Here is a 17925-nt window from a genome sequence, read left to right as displayed (position 1 = left end):
GTGTGTGTGTGCGCATTGTGGCAGCGGTTAGTGTTGGTGTTTAGTGGCTGATTGATCATTGTGATTGGTTGGGAAACAACAACAAGCATTCTGGCCATGAAGGTCATAAATCTGTCCGTGGGGAGCTGGCTGATTGTGTTATTTGATGCCTCAGTCCTGTTTTGGTTGAGTTAGAAATGGGTGAGGTCTGGGTGTCAGGCCCATCTGACATTAGAGGTAATGAGATTTCTGCCAATTGACAGGATGGGTGGGTGGGTCAGCGGGTGTATTTGGAGGAGAAGCAAGTAGAGAGGAATAGCGGGAAAAGTGTCAACTGTGGTTTTATAAGAGCTGAGTCTGAGGTACTACTTTAAGCGGGTGCTTGTGTTTTAACAGGCCAAAGACCCCTAGAAAAGCCTACATTCTTAATCAGCCTCCTACTGAGACAAGGTCCTTTCAGGATGTTTTCCTGCCTGTTTGCAGGATTATACAAAAACTGTTATACTGGCATAATGTCTCCAAACCTGTGGTGCAGAGTGGAGCGGTGTAGTACGAGCCATGGAAGAACCCATTCAATTCAAGGGCAGATCACTTTAAAAGAGCAAAAATTATCCTTCTTTTTTTTTAATCTATTTTTCAGCCATTATATGCTTGTATTGGACAGCAGAAGGAGAGTTGAGAAGCGAGATGCAACGAAGGTGGGAATCGAACCAAGAACCTCATGCTTAAAATCTTGCAACAATTTCTGTTAATTTGCACTTTCCAGAAACATGCATCTTTAACCTCTCACCTCATTTGTTCCCTGGCTTTGGATAAACCATTGATTCTGTCTTTAAAATGAGGCGGTCATGAAGGAAGTTTTACCGAGATTTGACAAACAATAATAATTATTTCACAACCATGAGGACGATAGAAATGAAGTTGATAGTCATAAGTGCTTGAATTGAACTGCAATATATTTATTGTAATTGTAAAACAAATGTTTTTTTTGTTTTGGGGTTGTTGTTTTTTTTTTTTTTGCCTTCAATGTTGACAATTTTCATACAGAAAAGTCCTCCAGAATACAAACATCAGGTGAGAAAATATGCTCCGACTGGAGAGAGAAGAGGAGGAACAGACAAAGCTAGCCTAAGGAGGGAGGGAGGGAAAGATGGAGGGAGGGAGGGAGGGAGGGAGGAGAGTGACGGGGGGGGGGTGTTGATTGTTTCTCATATTTCAAGAGTGGTCCCCCAGACAGATCTCCATAGCAGACCACAGGGTTCTCTGGTCTCTGTGTGTCTGTCACTGGAGCCAAGGAGGGCGGGAGGGTTCTCCAATTCATCCTAGATTACACTCTTTTCTTTTTTATCTTCACCATCTTTCCTCCTCTGTTTCTTCCACTATCAGCTTTTTTCTTCTCCAGTCAGGATGCGTCTCTAACTTATCAGGAATGGTTCTCGTGAATATTAGCAGCAGCAATTTGCAGCAAACCGAAGAAAATCACCACAACTGGAAATAAACGGGAAACTGGAGAAGCTTTTGATTGTTCTATAATCAAGGTAAGTTCTGCAGTTTCAGTCTTTCGTGAGTATTTTTATATGAAGTAAGTGATTTGGCTATAACCAGTGGATCAACGCTCTCTTGTGGTAAAATGAATAGAATGTTATCTTGAATTTGTCAGCATGTTTGATTCATGTTGAAATGTTTGTAGAATAGTGTGTAAAATGACACCAATGGCTTCTTTCATGGGACTAAAGGTACATCATCAGCTTTAGCAATCACAAAATCCATATTTTAATTGTGTAAATGCTTGTGCAGATTTCTATAGAGATGATCATACAACTAAGTCAAAAAAATCAGCATAAATTCAACTAAATAACGCTATTTATGATTATTCTAGTGAATAACGTGTCTCTAAAACAAGTTGCTGGTAAAATGGCGATCAACAAGTCTGAAATGAAATGAGCAGACTGTGTTGGCCTTGCAGCAACGCACCCCCCCCCCCCCCCCAACACACACACACACGCACACCCTCTTGTTAACCATAGCCGCGATCCCAATCCTTCCTGATTGCTTTTAGTCTAATGGCTGGACATTCATTCATTCATAGAAGAATCCATAAGAATCAGACTCATCAGAATGTTTTCAGATTTTTTTCTATTTATTTTTATTTTTTTTTGGAAGTTCCTTTGCGGGATTTGCTCTGTTTGAATTTCCTGCTCTCTTCAGCTTCCTCTCGGGGCCACAGCCACTGTTATTTCCCTCCTGAAAGCTGTGCATGCCTCCATGCTGACAGAGAGAGTCCCTGTCGGCCTCATGTCCTCGGTTGTAGCCCCGGAAAAACCCACCTCCAACACCATGGGCCCCAAAGAGGTGAGTGCAGTTTTTGCAGACTTAAATCAAAATTTGGCTGTAGAAATGTAATAGTAATTAAAAGCTTCATTACTACTCTGCTCCACTGATGCCCAGAAGGCGAAAAACCTCAGCTCAAGCATGACACGCTGGTGGAGGTGATAGGAAGTGTGATGTGTAGGAAGTGAGAGAATGATGAAATGTGTGACTGGTTCACCCTGTGCTCAGACATTAGATGGCGTGCACAGCAGGCTACATGTATGACATCTGCCTGTTCATGTGGAGCTCCTCATGGTCATGAGATGATGGTGGGATGAAAATGTGAAACATTGTAGCAAAGAATGACGCTAAATCAAGCGGAGGTTGCTCTCATATCATCATATTTCAAGGAGCTATCCGGGTTGATTGGGAACATTCAGTGACCTTTAACCTTTCAGGTGGAGCTGATCCTTGTGAAGGAGAAGAATGGTGTTCAGTTTACCTCAACCACCCTGGTGGCTCCACCTGCCACTCAGACCAACCCCAGTGGCGAAGAGGAGAGGGAGACCTGGGGGAAGAAAATCGACTTCCTCCTCTCAGTGATCGGGTTTGCAGTGGATCTGGCTAATGTCTGGAGATTCCCTTACCTCTGCTACAAGAACGGAGGAGGTGAGAGAGCTGGCTGGGTCACATGACCGGGCAGAAGCCCACCTTCCTGCACGTACACACACTTGAGTGTTTACACATGTATGCAGGTGTGTATATCAGCTCCCTGGGTTGCTGTTAGAGGTATTTTTTAACCCTTTAAACAGAATAAAATGGTGAGAAAAAAAAAAACCCACAGCTGCACGGAGTAGATTAGCGCCAACAATCAAAGCCACTAATTACGACTGTTGAACATCCTGCTCTCATCACATTTAAGGGCTGTTAATGATACTAGAGCCATAGAGGATGATGTCACCACTTTTAACAGACACTGTACGTCTTTAGATTTAGCATGTTGTCATACCTGTGTGTTTGAGGAAATATTATGACTTGAATAAGAAGTTATAATTATTTTCTTGGGGCTTGATTGTCTAATTTAGCGGCTGTCAAGTAGAGAGGCGATTCATGGTCAGTGTTGTATTTGTATGCATTTAACATGACAGAAGCAAAGGAGAGCTGTGCATGCAATAACCATTTTTATGCAGAGATAAGAGGATATCATCGGAAGACAACAAGCTTTATTGTCCCTGGATAAAGCAATAATTAAGTTGTGATGTCCAGATAATGACATTAAAAACTAATCACAAGCTTCCATATAACAAGAAGAAATGTAACAATAAAAGGAAAAGTCTCAGCTGAAACTCCTCTGCCGGGCAGATTCTCCTCACACTCAACAAGGTGGGATTTGTGTTGGGCCTTCAAAATTAAAACAATTAAATGTGTTTAATTCGGGTGGTAATTTTTTTTAAACTTTGTTAATCAATTATCCCCCAAGTTTTGCATAGTTATGAATATTTCTGTGTTTACATTATATGTGTATCAATAAAAAACTAATCTTGTCTAAATTACGTAACTGTTTTATAAGGTAAGGATAAGAAGCCTTTACTTAGAGCTGAATTCTCCCTTGTGTGTGTGTGTGTGTGTGTGTGTGTGTGTGTGTGTGTGTGTGTGTGTGTGTGTGTGTGTGTGTGTGTGTGTGTGTGTGTGTGTGTGTGTGTGTAGGTGCGTTCCTGGTACCGTACCTGTTCTTCATGGTGATAGCAGGCATGCCTCTGTTCTACATGGAGCTGGCTCTGGGACAGTACAACAGAGAGGGGGCTGCAGGGGTCTGGAAGATATGTCCCATATTTAAAGGTAGAGGAGACATCTCGCTCCCTCTCTCTCTCTCTCTCTCTCTCTCTCTCTCTCTCTCGCTCCCTCTCTCTCTCTCTCTCTCTCACACACACACACACTCACACGCACACAAGCACACACACACACGCACACACACACACACCCTTGTCTCTCTCCGTCATGGTATGAGTAGTGTCCATTTGTCCATCTCCCTACATGTGTCTGATAATATACTTGCAGTCTGTCTTCCTGTCTGCCCACATGCCTGCCCATCCACATGCCAGTCTCCTTTTGTTTGCTCGACTCTGTGCTGCGCAGCGACAGGCATTGTTTATCCTCCCAGAACATCAGGTTCTGCTGGCACTCAGATGGAAAGCGAATGAAAATTAGGCTTTTAGAGGACTTGTCTTGATTGTCCAAATTCCTCTGTCAAATACCGGCTGACACACTCCGCAGGTACTTTTCAACACATCGATAAACAAAAGAAGAATGTCATCCAAGCTCTGCCAGACACACAGACATTAAGATCACTTCTTGTTCCTGAGCAATCCTCCCTTCCACACTTTATTTCTTTTTTTTTTTACAGGTATTTATCATAGAATTACGGTATGTATGTTTTGGTCTTTTATAAAATTTCTTGGTAAAATGGTTGTTTGACTTAGAACTTTAAACTATTTCACTTAAAAAAATTCATAAAACAAATGCATGAGAAATGCCATTATTACAATCAGACCATCTGTTGCATCACTGTATGTCACTGCCTTTTGTTAGATTGTGTCCTTGTGGATCTGAAGGTGGCCTACAGTGTGTGTGTGTGTGTGTGTGTGTGTGTGTGTGTGTGTGTGCACACGCGTGTGTGTGCACACGCGTGTGTGTGCGTGCAAACATGTGTCGTCTGTCAGGGACCCACTGAGTACATTGACGTTTTAATAACATGCTCTCTCTCGTTCTCTCAGTGGGGGAGATAACAGTAATTATTCAAACACACACACGCACGCACACACACACACACGCATGCCCATATTGACAGTAATTATTCTGATCAACAAGCTGGTTTCCTCTCAGGATCAATGCATTTGAAGAAAAGGGAGTGAGGATGGGCGACAGATAGAGATGGAGAGATGGCACGACTGCGTGTGGCGCTCATAAAAGAGGGACAAATATCACATCCACACTACAAAGGAATCAATAGGGCATCGCTGTGGTCATGCTCCTTAGCAAAGCTGAACAATTACATTTGGCCTTAGAAGAGTGGACATAGTTTCACATTTGTAGAAAGGGTAGATGTGTCGATAATTGAGGCCGTGTTTAGAAGTTGTGGTGTTTTCTGTGTGGTCACACCTCAGGCGTGGAGGAGCTGCTCCTGCTGTCGTGCTGAGACACAGTTTGACCTTTTTGAAGGTGTATTATTTTTGCTGCAAAGACTCTCAAAGACCGCATCATTTATTCCACGAGTCCCCAAACTTTTTCCCTCAGAGGGCAGAAACTTGAACTCCCATGAGGGCCGCAGGTGTGTGTGCTACTGTGTCTGCTTCTCCATATTTTTGTACTTCAAGTGTTGTTCTGCTGACTTGTTAAAAAATATTAGTAAATGAGACATACATGAAGTAAAAAGGTGATTTACTGTATCATTTTCTACATCATTGATAAGATTTGTAGTCGTAATAGTATTACTGTGTATTTGTATGTTTGCTTATCAGCTGAGTTTTTCTATCTATTTATTTTGGATTTATTTCAGTACCCCTTTGAGAAAGAGATGCCAAGGTCTCTGATCAATACATTCAAACCCTTTTCTTCTTTACCGCAAAGGTTCTCGCTGATTATTATTTATTGGCCCCTTAAACTTTGATGAGCTGTGACGTTCTCCATCCCACCAGCTGCAACTACGGTCAGAAATCGGATCATTTTCGACCACTGGTGGACGCGTCCCTCCGCCTGCGCACCACTCTGATCATCATGTCACATTTGCAAAACAGCACCATCATTTCTACCAGCAAAACCCAGTGGATGACCTGCAAAACCCCGTAACTTGCTTTAAAAAAAACAACCTTTAGTTTAAAATATCCAACACAAAATTTCAAAACAGTAAATGAAATTAGACATATAGGTCACTGAAAAGCGCTGTTTCATTATTTTCAGATGAAAGTTTTGATGCTAGGGATTGAAAACACACAAGGAACGCTTTTTTCCCCCCTTGTATGGTGTGTATCATCAACTATCATCATGCGTCATCCACTGCTGTACGTGGCTGTTAGAGAGTTACACTCCGCTTTCATGCAGGACTACAGAGGAGAGAGGTTTTCAAGCTTTACTGTGTTCACCCTTGTTTGCTTTGCTCCTCCATGTTTCTGCACGTCAATCTGTAACATTGAATTGCACGTGACTCAGAAATCCTTCCTTCCTGCAGTGTCCTGGCTGTGGACCCTGTCCATGGATGAAGTCAGGCTATATTCACTTCCTTAGAATTCCATTGAGTAACTCTGTTGCGCTGCTGTGGTCAGTCTTTCCAGTAGGAGGTTCATGAGCTGCACCTCTGACTTGTTAAAATTCCTCATCTCAGGATGTATTTAACCCATTAAAGTCTGATAGTAAAGTGCAGATCCACAGGCTGGTTCAGCTGTTGACACGTCTTGACCAGTACTAATGCAGAGATGATCAGATCAAGATGACATCAGCAGCTGATGATGTAGGAAACAGCAGACACTTGTATAGAATCATTTGAGAGAGAAGCTAACGATGAGCGCGAGTTTAGAGAAATTCTGTTCTGGTCTGCGAGATGAGAGAAACTGTAAATGACCTGAAGACAAACAAGAATAGGTGCCCCCCCGTCTAATAACCTGGGTCGTCTCTCTACCTCTGACAGGTGTCGGCTTCACCGTGATCCTCATCTCCCTCTACGTCGGCTTCTACTACAATGTCATCATCTCTTGGGCGTTGTTCTACCTCTTCTCCTCGTTCACCAGCGAGCTGCCCTGGGTTCACTGCAACAACACCTGGAACAGTCCCAACTGCTCCGACTGGGCCGACAACAGCACAGTCAGTGACATCTACAAAGCCACACCAGCTCAGGAGTACTTTGAGTGAGTTGGGCTGAAACTCACTTTGAATATTTATGTGTGCATTTTATTTTTGTACATTTGATACTTTTGTTTTTCTGGATTAAATATACTGCTTGGAGGACCTATGATGGTGTTGGAAAGAAGTTATACTGGAACCATGAAAGCATGACATACTCTTTTACAGAGGTCCGGACTGAACTATAATATGATCATTTTTATATTTAGCGTTTTTGTTATGTATCCATAACTTGAGCGTGACTTTAGTCAAATGCAAACACACTTACATACATGTTCAAGATCCAAAAACTTCATGTCTTGTCCCATATACCACCCACAACAAATCCCCGGCAGGGAGTCCTCAAGAAGTTTGGTTCATTGCGGCGGTAGCGTGTTACTTTGAAGCCACTGCAACTCTCAGAATATCTCGCTCTGAATATTCGAAACAGAATAACACACAGAAATAAACCTCAGGTGATGATGTCGACTTTGAAGTCAAGCAACACCTGCAGCTCCCCTGCGGGTGACGCTGACCAGGTGTCTTCTCTTCCGAAAAGCGGAGGGGTTGTTCTGTTGTGACAGTCGAGGCATTTCATCCGCTGAGATGGCAGCGTGCTATTAACATACAAGCACCTGCAGACAATTTGATCGGATCAGCTGAACGCTGCTCTGGTGCGTTCAGCCTCGTCTGCTCGGCTGCCTCTGAAACAATCAGCATCAAGAATGTTCTGGTATTTTTATAAACTTTCAGGTGTCATCTAATTAGAATTTAAAGCACACGTTCAACTTCAAGCGTGGTGTAACATGCAAATAGTATATTGCCTGGACTCTATAATGCCAATATAATTTTCCTATACTGACAAAATATTCTTCTTGCAAAAACCTTTCCTGCAGCAATCGGTGTCGTTATCTGTTGGCAGTGATGAACCAAGATATTCCCTGTTAAATCCAGGCAGCTCTCTTAAGGTTGTTTTGAAGCCAGTTTTGTGCAGCCTGTAAAGAATCAGGTCTCGGTTTGTACTGTCCTTTACTAGAATGCATCAATCTATGGGTTTAGATTGCACTAAAGGTTAGAGGTCAAGTCAGTAAGCCATGGTGAGGAAAATCCAACATCTCTGCATAGGAGCCATAGTGGACACACTGGACTGTGTGTCATGTATTTGTGTTCTCAGATACTTTAGAACTCTGAATAGGACCGTCTGACTCTGTCTTCCCGTAGACGAGGGGTTCTGCACATCCAGGACAGTAATGGTATCGATGATCTGGGTCGTCCCCGTTGGCAGCTGACTTCCTGTCTGGCTGTGGTGATCGTCCTGCTGTACTTCAGTCTGTGGAAGGGAGTCAAGACCTCTGGCAAGGTAGGACATGACATGTTTGATAATGTGGGCACCAGGTAGGAAAGTGTTAAACATGAGCACTCAAACTTGCATGCGTGCGTTTAGCTGCTTGTTTGTGTGTGGCCATACTCCCAGGTTTAAATGTGTAGCTCTGTTGTGTGTGTGTGTGTGTGTGTGTGTGTGTGTGTGTGTGTGTGTGTGTGTGTGTGTGTGTGTGTGTGTGTGTGTGTGTGTGTGTGTTTTCCTTCCGTGACCCATTCAGGTTGTGTGGATCACCGCCACCATGCCCTATGTGGTCTTGACTGTGCTGCTGCTCCGAGGAGTCACACTGCCTGGAGCCATCGACGGCATTAAGGCTTACCTCTCTGTGGACTTCCGGAGACTCTGTGATGCCAAGGTGAGTGGGGGAGATGGGGTGAGGGAGGTGGGGGGGTTGCATAAGAAGCAGTGGCAAAGCGGTAACTGGAAAATACTTAAACTGATTGCACAATGTTCCTTAATTAAATGCACATAAATAAATATGTATACCGTATCAGGCCAGCAGTGAGCTCAGAACAAAGTATATCATAGGAATGGAGAAAAGGAAGGGAGAAAAAGGAAAATAAGGCAGGACGACTGCTACAAACTAGATAATCAGCACATTTAAACACAAAAACTTTCCGGTTCCTCTTGCAATTTTGATCGACAAATAAATCAATGTAGAACAGGAAAAAGCCCGGATTTATCTCACAAGCTTATTTTGGATAAAACTGTTGGATTAATGCTTAATATTTGAGTATGAGCTGGTAAATTAACCACAACATTGTTTCAAGTACCACCTAGAAAATAAAGAGTATATTTTTCTTTTCTTTGCATCATGCAGTCACACCTTAACAACATCACATTCACCTTGATAGCAATTAGTAAGCACGCAGGTCTGAAAACTGTGTGATGGTGCATGAGGGAGAAAGCGAGAGAGAGAAAGAGATGGAGAGATGCATGGCGGCAGTTGGAGAATTAGATTAGATAGATGCATGGAGCAGTAATTTGCAAAATTACCCCCCGTATTCACAAGCGTCTTTCATCTACTGCTGTTGAATGAGTTTCCTGCAATTATCCCTAATAATGGCTTTTTTCCTCTCCTGTGCCTTTTGTTTGCCGCTTCACACAAGTGTGCTTTTTTTTTTCCCTGTTGCTCCACAGGTTTGGATCGAGGCAGCGACGCAGATCTGTTTCTCGCTGGGAGTGGGGTTTGGTGTGCTAATCGCCTTTTCCAGCTACAACAAATTCAGCAACAACTGTTACAGGTAAAGACACGGACACCGAGGTTAAGAGAGATTCAGCAGTGATGGGGTGTTGCCTCTACACACACACACACACACACACACACACACACACACACACACACACACACACACACGCAACAGCAGCAGGTGAATTACAATAACCTTTGAAGCTCCTTGAAACCCGCCATGTCTTTGACACCATGCTGTGCAACAGACAGCCGTAATACCAATGAAAACACTGGCTTTGAAAATCATCAACATCCTACAGGAGGCTTTTATCCCCCCCCCCCTTTTTTTTTCTAACAACTGACTCATGACACTGTTCACCTTGACAGTTCCACCTTGAGCTGAAAATATAACAGTTTAGGTTCATGACAATTACTTATACAGATGATGTGAATGTATAATTCGCTTGTGTGAATGTAGGCGTTTGTTGTAATTCTGCAGGGATCGATTCATTTATTTCTATTTCTTGTTAACTTTGTCATTTGTAGAACAGAGGGAAGTTAGACTGTCTCACCAGGAGACGGTGAGACACACGGCGCATGAAGAATCCATAAAATTAAACATCCTGTAATCAAAACCTGCCCTCACTTGCATTACTTTCACGCAGAAGCCACCACCTGACATCCTCAAATGAGTAAATACTGACTGTTTGACACCTCTATCTTTTTATCATCTTCTTATTTATGCTTTGATGGACCCAGAGATGCCATCATCACCAGCTCCATCAACTCTCTAACCAGCTTCTTCTCGGGCTTCGTGGTCTTCTCCTTCCTGGGCTACATGTCCTACAAACACAACGTGGCTCTGGACAAGGTTGCCAGAGACGGTAGGCTGTTATGTGTCTGTGCGTGTGACATATGGTTCGAGTATTTCTACAGATTTCCTCAAACACATCTCATTGCATGTGGAATTCTTCCTCGTTGGCAAATTGACTAAACGCCCCCCATGTGTCCTCCAGGTGGAGAGAGTGAGAGTGCAGAGGGCTTGTTTGGTTAAATAATTCAGTCTCGTCTGCCTGAGTCATTGATCCTTTAACCTGACTGAGGTTTGAGCACGTCAGGATCAATGACCCCTCGGATGGTGGCTGGGAAATATCAGTAGCTCAGTGGCTTGATCCGTCCGTGGTGCTGTCCATGGTGCTGAGGAGTTGAGGGTTACTTGCCTTGTGCTCCTTGCTAAGACTGCTAAAGTTGTCAGTGAGGTAAACTGGTTCCAGAACAATCGGCTGATCGAGAACCAAGAACAGCCTCCGTTAGGGTCGGGGGGGGGGGGGGGATAGCATCCATAGCATGAAAATCCATAGCAAGAAAATCCATCATGTCTACCTCCCTAATTTAAAGGTAAAGAAAGATGAGAATGACATTATTGGGGTGGAAAGGGCTTGGAGAGCTAGAAATGTCACAGTCATGGTTACTGCAACAATGTCTGGGGCTCCCAGCAGGAGGGGTTCCTACCACTGGCCCCTCCCACCTGTCAAAAAATAACAAACGACCTCCTTCATGCAAGGTGGAGTGGGATGTAAGAAAGTTGGAGGTGGCTAGAGGAGAGAGGGCGCATTCTTTAATAATAGTATTCCATGAGTCAGCAATATTTCAGATGGGCTCTGGTTAGTTTCCAGGACTGCAATCAGTGGTGTCTGAACTCAAATGGCACCGGTCATCCATCATCATTGAAGAATTTGCACACCAACCATGTATTCCTCCCCTGATGGGTTGTGTGTATACAAAGATGAATCTGAACTCTGTTTGTTTGTGAAATGCGTTTTACCAAACTTTTTTCTTTTGATTTCTTCTTACTTTCTATTTTCTTTCTTTTTATTTTAGGTGCTGGTTTGGTGTTTGTTATTTACCCAGAAGCCATTGCTACATTACCTGGCTCATCTGTGTGGGCAGTTATCTTTTTTATCATGCTGTTGACTTTAGGCATCGACAGTGCTGTGAGTATCACACACACACACACACACACACACACACACACACACACACACACACACACACACAGAATAGGAAACTGAAGAATTGAGAAAATTCGGAGGTGCTGAATATGGACTCTTCTTATGAAGAACAAATACTTTTGCAGTACAGCAAGTATGAGACTACAGTTTTCTCCGTCACAGATGGGCGGGATGGAGTCGGTCATCACAGGGTTGATTGACGAGTTCAAATTCCTCCACAAGCACCGAGAACTCTTCACCCTCTTCATAGTCGTCGCCACCTTCCTCATTTCTCTCTTCTGTGTCACAAATGCAAGTATCAAACTAGTATTTTTTTTCATTCCGACAAAGTCTGGTTTATGCAAACCAGATAGTCTCTGGTTTACTAAAACATAATAAATCAGTTGACCGTATTCTCTCTCTCTGTGTCTAGGGGGGCATGTACGTGTTTACTCTGCTGGACCAGTTTGCAGCAGGGACATCGATTCTCTTTGGAGTGCTTATTGAAGCCATCGGCATCGCTTGGTTTTATGGTGAGAGAAATTGACGGGAGATGTGGCGGAAGGTGAAGATTCACGCTTTCATGGCGAGCAATGTGGGATGTTAGATTAGAGCTTTGATGAGACATCTGTTGATGTAGCTGTGCTGTGCTTCGGCGCGACACGGGTCTATTAACCGAGAGGAACCAGCCGCTAGAATGTGGACTCACACGGAGGCTTGTTGCCCCTTTAGACTCAGGCCACCTGCTTCATTTGTTATCAGTCTATTAAATGGTTATTATCATTTTGTTATCTTGCTGCTATCAAACGGGGCCGACTGCACCCACCAGTAGGCAACGTGCTTATCATCTCTCATTATCATAGATGAATCTCCACTTTCACCTCCAAAGAAAAGGTAAACTGTCTTGAAAGGTAATGTTTTATCGTGTGTCGATAACATTAGAGTTAAAGTTCAGTTTAATAGCAATCAAACCAAAAGAAAAAAAAAAGTCTGACTCCAATCCTACTGAATGACCTAAGATAATAACAACTAACTGAAAAAGGGATGATGTTAAGGTTAAAAAAAACAACAAAAAAACAACAGCAACAACTGGTTAGGTTTCAGAAAAGTTCAAGGTTTGGGTTAAAGTGAGCACAGGAGACAAGAAGGCAGCACACCACTGGTGACATGAGGTCAACAGTCGGCTTCCCCTGCAGCTGCAAGGTAAGCAGTCACTCATCCCATCCAACCAGCCATGAAACAGGATTAGATTCCTTCAGTGCTGCCCCCAACGTGACTCTCTCACACAGCTACGTCAACCCCCTCATACAGATTTTTTTTCCCCCTATTTGATTGACATCATGTGACTTCCTACTTTAATGAGGTAATAATTACTAAAGATGAATGAATGGACTTCAAACTACCATGAATATGAATACACGCCTTCAAAACAGAATTAGCGTCATGATCAAAAACGTACGACAAACAAAAAATACGACTGAAACTGTCACAACTATGAATCTTTTATGATTAACTATTTCCATTATTCACTTGTATTTTCGTCGCAAACAAAAAAAGTGACTTTTCATACTGTGTGAATGCTTGTCCCCCATTTTGAAACATCAGCATGCACAAAATATTCTGAAAACAATCTGAAGGTCAGGGAAAACGATTGACCTGATCTGTCTTGAGTTTCTTTTTGCATGCCTCTCGAACCTGCCTGAGAGATCCATAAAGGGCTGAGTAGTAACCAGGCCTCAGGCACTGGGTCTGCATATTGGCCCACTTTAGTGGGTCGTGACCTTGGCAAGCCAGATAAATCAAGCCTAAGGCTTCAGTGGGCCTTTTTCCCTCCTCATAACTGCTGACAGGAACCTTTCACCCCTGGCCACTGTGGTCTTTCCTTCTAGCTGTGCTACCTGCTAGTCATTCTCAATAAATTCCTGGGCCATGAGAGATGCCTTCCAGGCCGGAGGGCTGAGGGAAAATGATGAGATCTGTGGAAGTATCATGAAGTCTAGTAGCTTCCTGAAATGAGCTCTGCACAGGAGTGACTTTGTGACTTGTAAATTCTCAGGGCGATCGCTGAAAACATGGGAAACTACTACCAGGTGTTTGGAAGTAACGCCAACGTGAAGTAGGAGCCTCTTCTGTGGTTCAGCAGTGATGGGGGGTGGTCCTGAAGAAGTCTGCATCAGGGCAGCATGAGGCGGTGGTTGGTACCAACAAATACAGAACTTTGAAGCCAGGGGACAAGTACCATTAATTATTATTACAATTATGACACAGTGTGTCTCACCGCAGAAGCGGCAGTCGTACGTGTTTTTTGTGCTTAAAATTAACTTTGCAGTAGGTTTTTAAGACTAAGAGAGGTTTGAGGTGCCGAACCTAACAAGAACTCAACTGTACTGACACTACATGTTAAAAAAAGGGGCAAAAAAAGGTTTTTCAGACCTCTTTAAACTTGAGGGCAATGGTACACTTCTGCTTCCTGTGGCCAAAATGAGTATTACAAGAAGAAACACTAAAATGACTCTGTCAAACAAAATGAACCCGGATTCAGAGATGAACTGTTTTTTGGAAGAAAAAAGAAAGAAAAATGATCTTCTTCTCCTTCCTATCATCTTACTACCTCTCTTTTCTTGCTTCTCAGGGCTTCTGTATGGGCCAGATAGGTTGTGAAACCTTTCTATTGAAAGACACAAATATTAAGATTAGTTTCAGAGAATCAACTTTTAAAATGCACAGAAAACAACACGACTTTTTTAGAAACTGACTGAAAAATCCAGTCGTAAAAAATTGTTTAGTAGAAAGTATGTGAGTGAGTTTAGAGGACAAATGTTCTCCCTGCAGCTGTTAGGAATACTGCTCCGGAATGACATTATCGGATCATGGAGATCATCTCTGCCTTTGACGAAAGCCGGAACGAAACTCAGAAACCTCTCTGTCTTTGAAAGAAGCACAAATCATTTTTGAGGTGTTGCTCAAGACACTCAACTAGATTTGATTCATTTATCTACACATTAATGAACATTTATTTCCAAGAGTGAATAAAAAGAAAGAAAAAAAAAAACAGGTTTCATTCTTTGTCGCAGGGGTGGACCGTTTCAGTGACGACATTGAGGAGATGATCGGTCAGAGGCCCGGTAGATACTGGAGGCTGTGCTGGAAGTTTGTCAGCCCCTGCTTCCTCCTGGTGAGTCGGTGCACAAAATCAGAAAAAGAAAAAAAAAATCTGTACAACCAGATAAACCTGAAAAGCTGATAAAGGAATCGACGCGGTTTTTCCGTTTCAATGCAACATGTCGACACTGATGATGATGTTACTGTTCTGGTGATGGAATCCTAACCCCGGACCTTTGAACTGATGGACGTGTGTGTGCTAGTTTATGGTGGTGGTGAGCTTTGCCACGTTCAACCCTCCAACCTACGGCTCCTACATGTTCCCTCCGTGGGCGACCATGGTGGGATGGTGTCTGGCCATTTCATCCATGACCATGGTGCCTCTCTACGCCATCTACAAACTTTGCACACTGCCTGGAAAGTTTTGTGATGTAAGTCCGAGCTACCAAGGCTTCTGGTCAGGATTCTTAATGACGAAAATAAGTTTTACTTTTAAATATGTGATTTATACCTTTGGAACTGTGTCAACAGAGACTGGCGTACGCCATCACACCGGAGACAGAACATCATTTGGTAGACAACGGGGAGGTTCGGCAGTTCACAGTAAGTAGTTTGGTCTATTTCATTTATCATATTTTCAAACATTATTATTTGTACTTTAGACGCGTGCACTTGGTTTCATTGGCATATTCCCTTTTCCTCCACAGCTGCATCACTGGTTGGTAGTCTGAATGAGAGAGAGAGAGAGAGAGAGAGAGCATGAGTGTGTAGACTGGAGGGAGGAATGCATGCACAGCGATTAGGAGTTTAAAAGTGCCGATAAAAACCTGTAGAAGCTGTAGTGTACTTTAAGTTCAACAGTGCATGTGTGCGACTGAGGGTTGAGCCTCTCTTCACCGTTGGTTCAGTCAAACAGCTACTGTGGTGTTCATCCTGCCACTTCCGTCCGTTCAAAACTCTCCTCAAACAGACGGCGTGTCATTTTCTAGCATTTCGGTTGTCTTCACTTTGCACTTGTAGCTCATTTGTGTAGAGGCAGCGAAGGGTGAGAACGGCTGACTTTACACTGTCGAGTGCAGAGTGACCATGAAGCAGTAAAACTGGTGCCATCAAATATTTTGTTACCCTACATGTTGCAGTGATACACACGGTATCGCAGAATTCCTTGCTAAAGTACTTTTCAAATATCATCGTTTTAGACTTATTTTTATTATTTTTTACCTGAATCCCCATCTATATCTCGTTGATTTAATTGATTCATGTTTGTTGTTTACGGTCTCTTTTTTGGGACTGTTAGCATAAATGATATTCCTGCAAATTTTGCCGAAAGAAGATGCCTACTTTTGTTTGCATCACAAGATTTTAATGGCTCGAACAACTGCTTCTTTAAAAGACCAAAATAATATAATGTTCAAGTTAGAATCAGTCTGGAAAACACTGCACACAAAACAATGAGTCATCAGTTACAAATGGATTCAATTGCAACGGAGTAGCTTTTATTATTTTTACCAATAATGGGTGAATTTAAGGCCGACATCATGCCGTTAAATGAAAAAAAAAGATATTTCTGATTTCAAAATACTTGTCGCTCACAAAAGTAACACCATCGCCGCTGATAGAAGCATCTAACTCAGATGTAGCTTTGTCGCGTCAGAACTTTGCCAAAGGGATTCTCTTTCTTGTTCGTGGACAACTTGACTGTCAAATCCACGTTAGCGGCTCATCCGCATGCGAATCGACGCGTTCAAATCACCACATTCACCCTTTTTTTTGTTGTTGTTGTTGAAGTCGTTATTTGTCGCTCTGTCAATCCCCAAAGTATTCAAACGCTAAAACGTTCATGTTTCTATCAAAATGCATACAAGCTTTAATTTTACCGTTTACAGAATATCATTCAGTATTTCAAGACTGTTTAAAAAAGCTGCTTTTTATTGAACTGCAAATGGTGTCATGTAATGTATCAAGTTAATTAAGTTCTCTATCTGTGTAGGTTCATGTAATGTAGAGGGGCGTGTATTGTATTGTAATGTATGACATTGAATAACAAGACCAACTAAATGATGTATATTGATTATTGCTTTGTTCATGTGAAGTTGATACATATTAGCCCTCAAGTTCTCGATGAGAATTACATGGAAAATAATCAGAAACCCTTTTCAAATTAGTCAGAAATTCCTTGCTTCCACCTTGTGGTGCATTGAAACCCTGAAGGGTTCATTCTGTCCCACACTGTATGCCTGTGCTGCTGTACTGTGCCTTGTGCTGTTTCTGACCGTATGACTTTGTTTCGTACCGTCAAATAAAGTATAAATAATTATATTTACAATGTCCTTTTTTTTTGTAATTAGTTTGTTTTCCCCCTCTTATTTCTGTTTCTTCTCCCTACCACATTTTAGTCCCTCTTCTTCCAGGAGGGTATCAGACAGTAGAGATTGGTTGAGTTTTGCATGTTGGGAGTAAGGTGGCACGGTGGTGCAGTGGTCAGCGCTGTCGCCTCACAGCAAGAAGGTTCCGGGTTCGAGTCCCGGCTCCAGCACAGGATCTTTCTATGTGAGTCTGCATGTTCTCCTGTTCCTGTGTGGGTTCTCTCTGGTACTCCAGCTTCCTCCCACAGTCCGAAGACATCAAGAGGGGACGAGGCTGATTGATACTCTAAATTGACTGTAGGTGTGACTGTGAGTGTGAATGGTTGTCTGTCTCTCTATGTTGGCCCTGTGATGGACTGGTGACCTGTCCAGGGTGAACCCTGCCTCTCACCTGAAGGCTGCTGGGACAGGCTCCAGCCCCCCCACGACCCTGAACAGGAATAAGCGGAAGAAAATGGATGGATGTCAGGAATAAAGCTGACGTGTTGCGAATGAAATCAAAATGTGAAGAAATAATTTGACATATATACTTAGCCTACATTGTTGGAGCGAACAGGTGAGTGCAGTGCAGCAACTGTTTTCTCGACAGGAAGCGGTAAGATATCAGCAACACAGCTAAAGTTGATTCCTTTACCGAGCTGAGATTCTGGCTTTGAAGCGTTATTTCAATTGAATTCTGAATATTTTGACTTTATTTTTTGACATGCAAAGCATTTCATCTCTGGCCCAAGAATATTCTTTGTGCTTGTTTGA

The 17925-nt window shown here is 42.8% G+C and overlaps 1 protein-coding gene across 1 annotated transcript; it reads left to right on the top strand.

The window, feature by feature from the left end:
* The first annotated feature begins 1962 nt into the window (after positions 1-1962).
* On the top strand, positions 1963-17063 carry slc6a3 (solute carrier family 6 member 3). The gene is made up of 15 exons (XM_086217323.1): positions 1963-2331; positions 2748-2958; positions 3997-4128; positions 6971-7187; positions 8383-8521; positions 8763-8897; positions 9683-9786; positions 10473-10597; positions 11595-11707; positions 11888-12016; positions 12138-12237; positions 14779-14879; positions 15070-15237; positions 15338-15409; positions 15514-17063. Exons 1-15 carry the CDS (start codon positions 2245-2247, stop codon positions 15535-15537), a joined length of 1857 nt encoding a protein of 618 aa, XP_086073449.1. The 5' UTR covers positions 1963-2244; the 3' UTR covers positions 15538-17063.
* Positions 17064-17925: the final 862 nt, after the last annotated feature.

Source organism: Aulostomus chinensis, chromosome 11 (assembly GCF_037954235.1).
Source record: "Aulostomus chinensis isolate RoL2024-O1b breed Wild chromosome 11, RoL_Achi_v1.0, whole genome shotgun sequence".
In the NCBI taxonomy this organism is placed as follows: Eukaryota; Metazoa; Chordata; class Actinopteri; order Syngnathiformes; family Aulostomidae; genus Aulostomus; species Aulostomus chinensis.
This window is presented reverse-complemented; position numbering and strand designations above follow the sequence as displayed.

What these genes read in the sequence shown, in the direction of transcription:
- slc6a3 (XM_086217323.1), top strand. Translation starts at nt 2,245, where the DNA reads ATGCTGACAGAGAGAGTCCCTGTCGGCCTCATGTCCTCGGTTGTAGCC. An exon ending in CCAGCTCAGGAGTACTTTGA is followed by an intron (nt 7,188 to 8,382) that starts GTGAGTTGGGCT and finishes GTCTTCCCGTAG; the next exon opens with ACGAGGGGTTCTGCACATCC. An exon ending in TTCAGCAACAACTGTTACAG is followed by an intron (nt 9,787 to 10,472) that starts GTAAAGACACGG and finishes TGATGGACCCAG; the next exon opens with AGATGCCATCATCACCAGCT.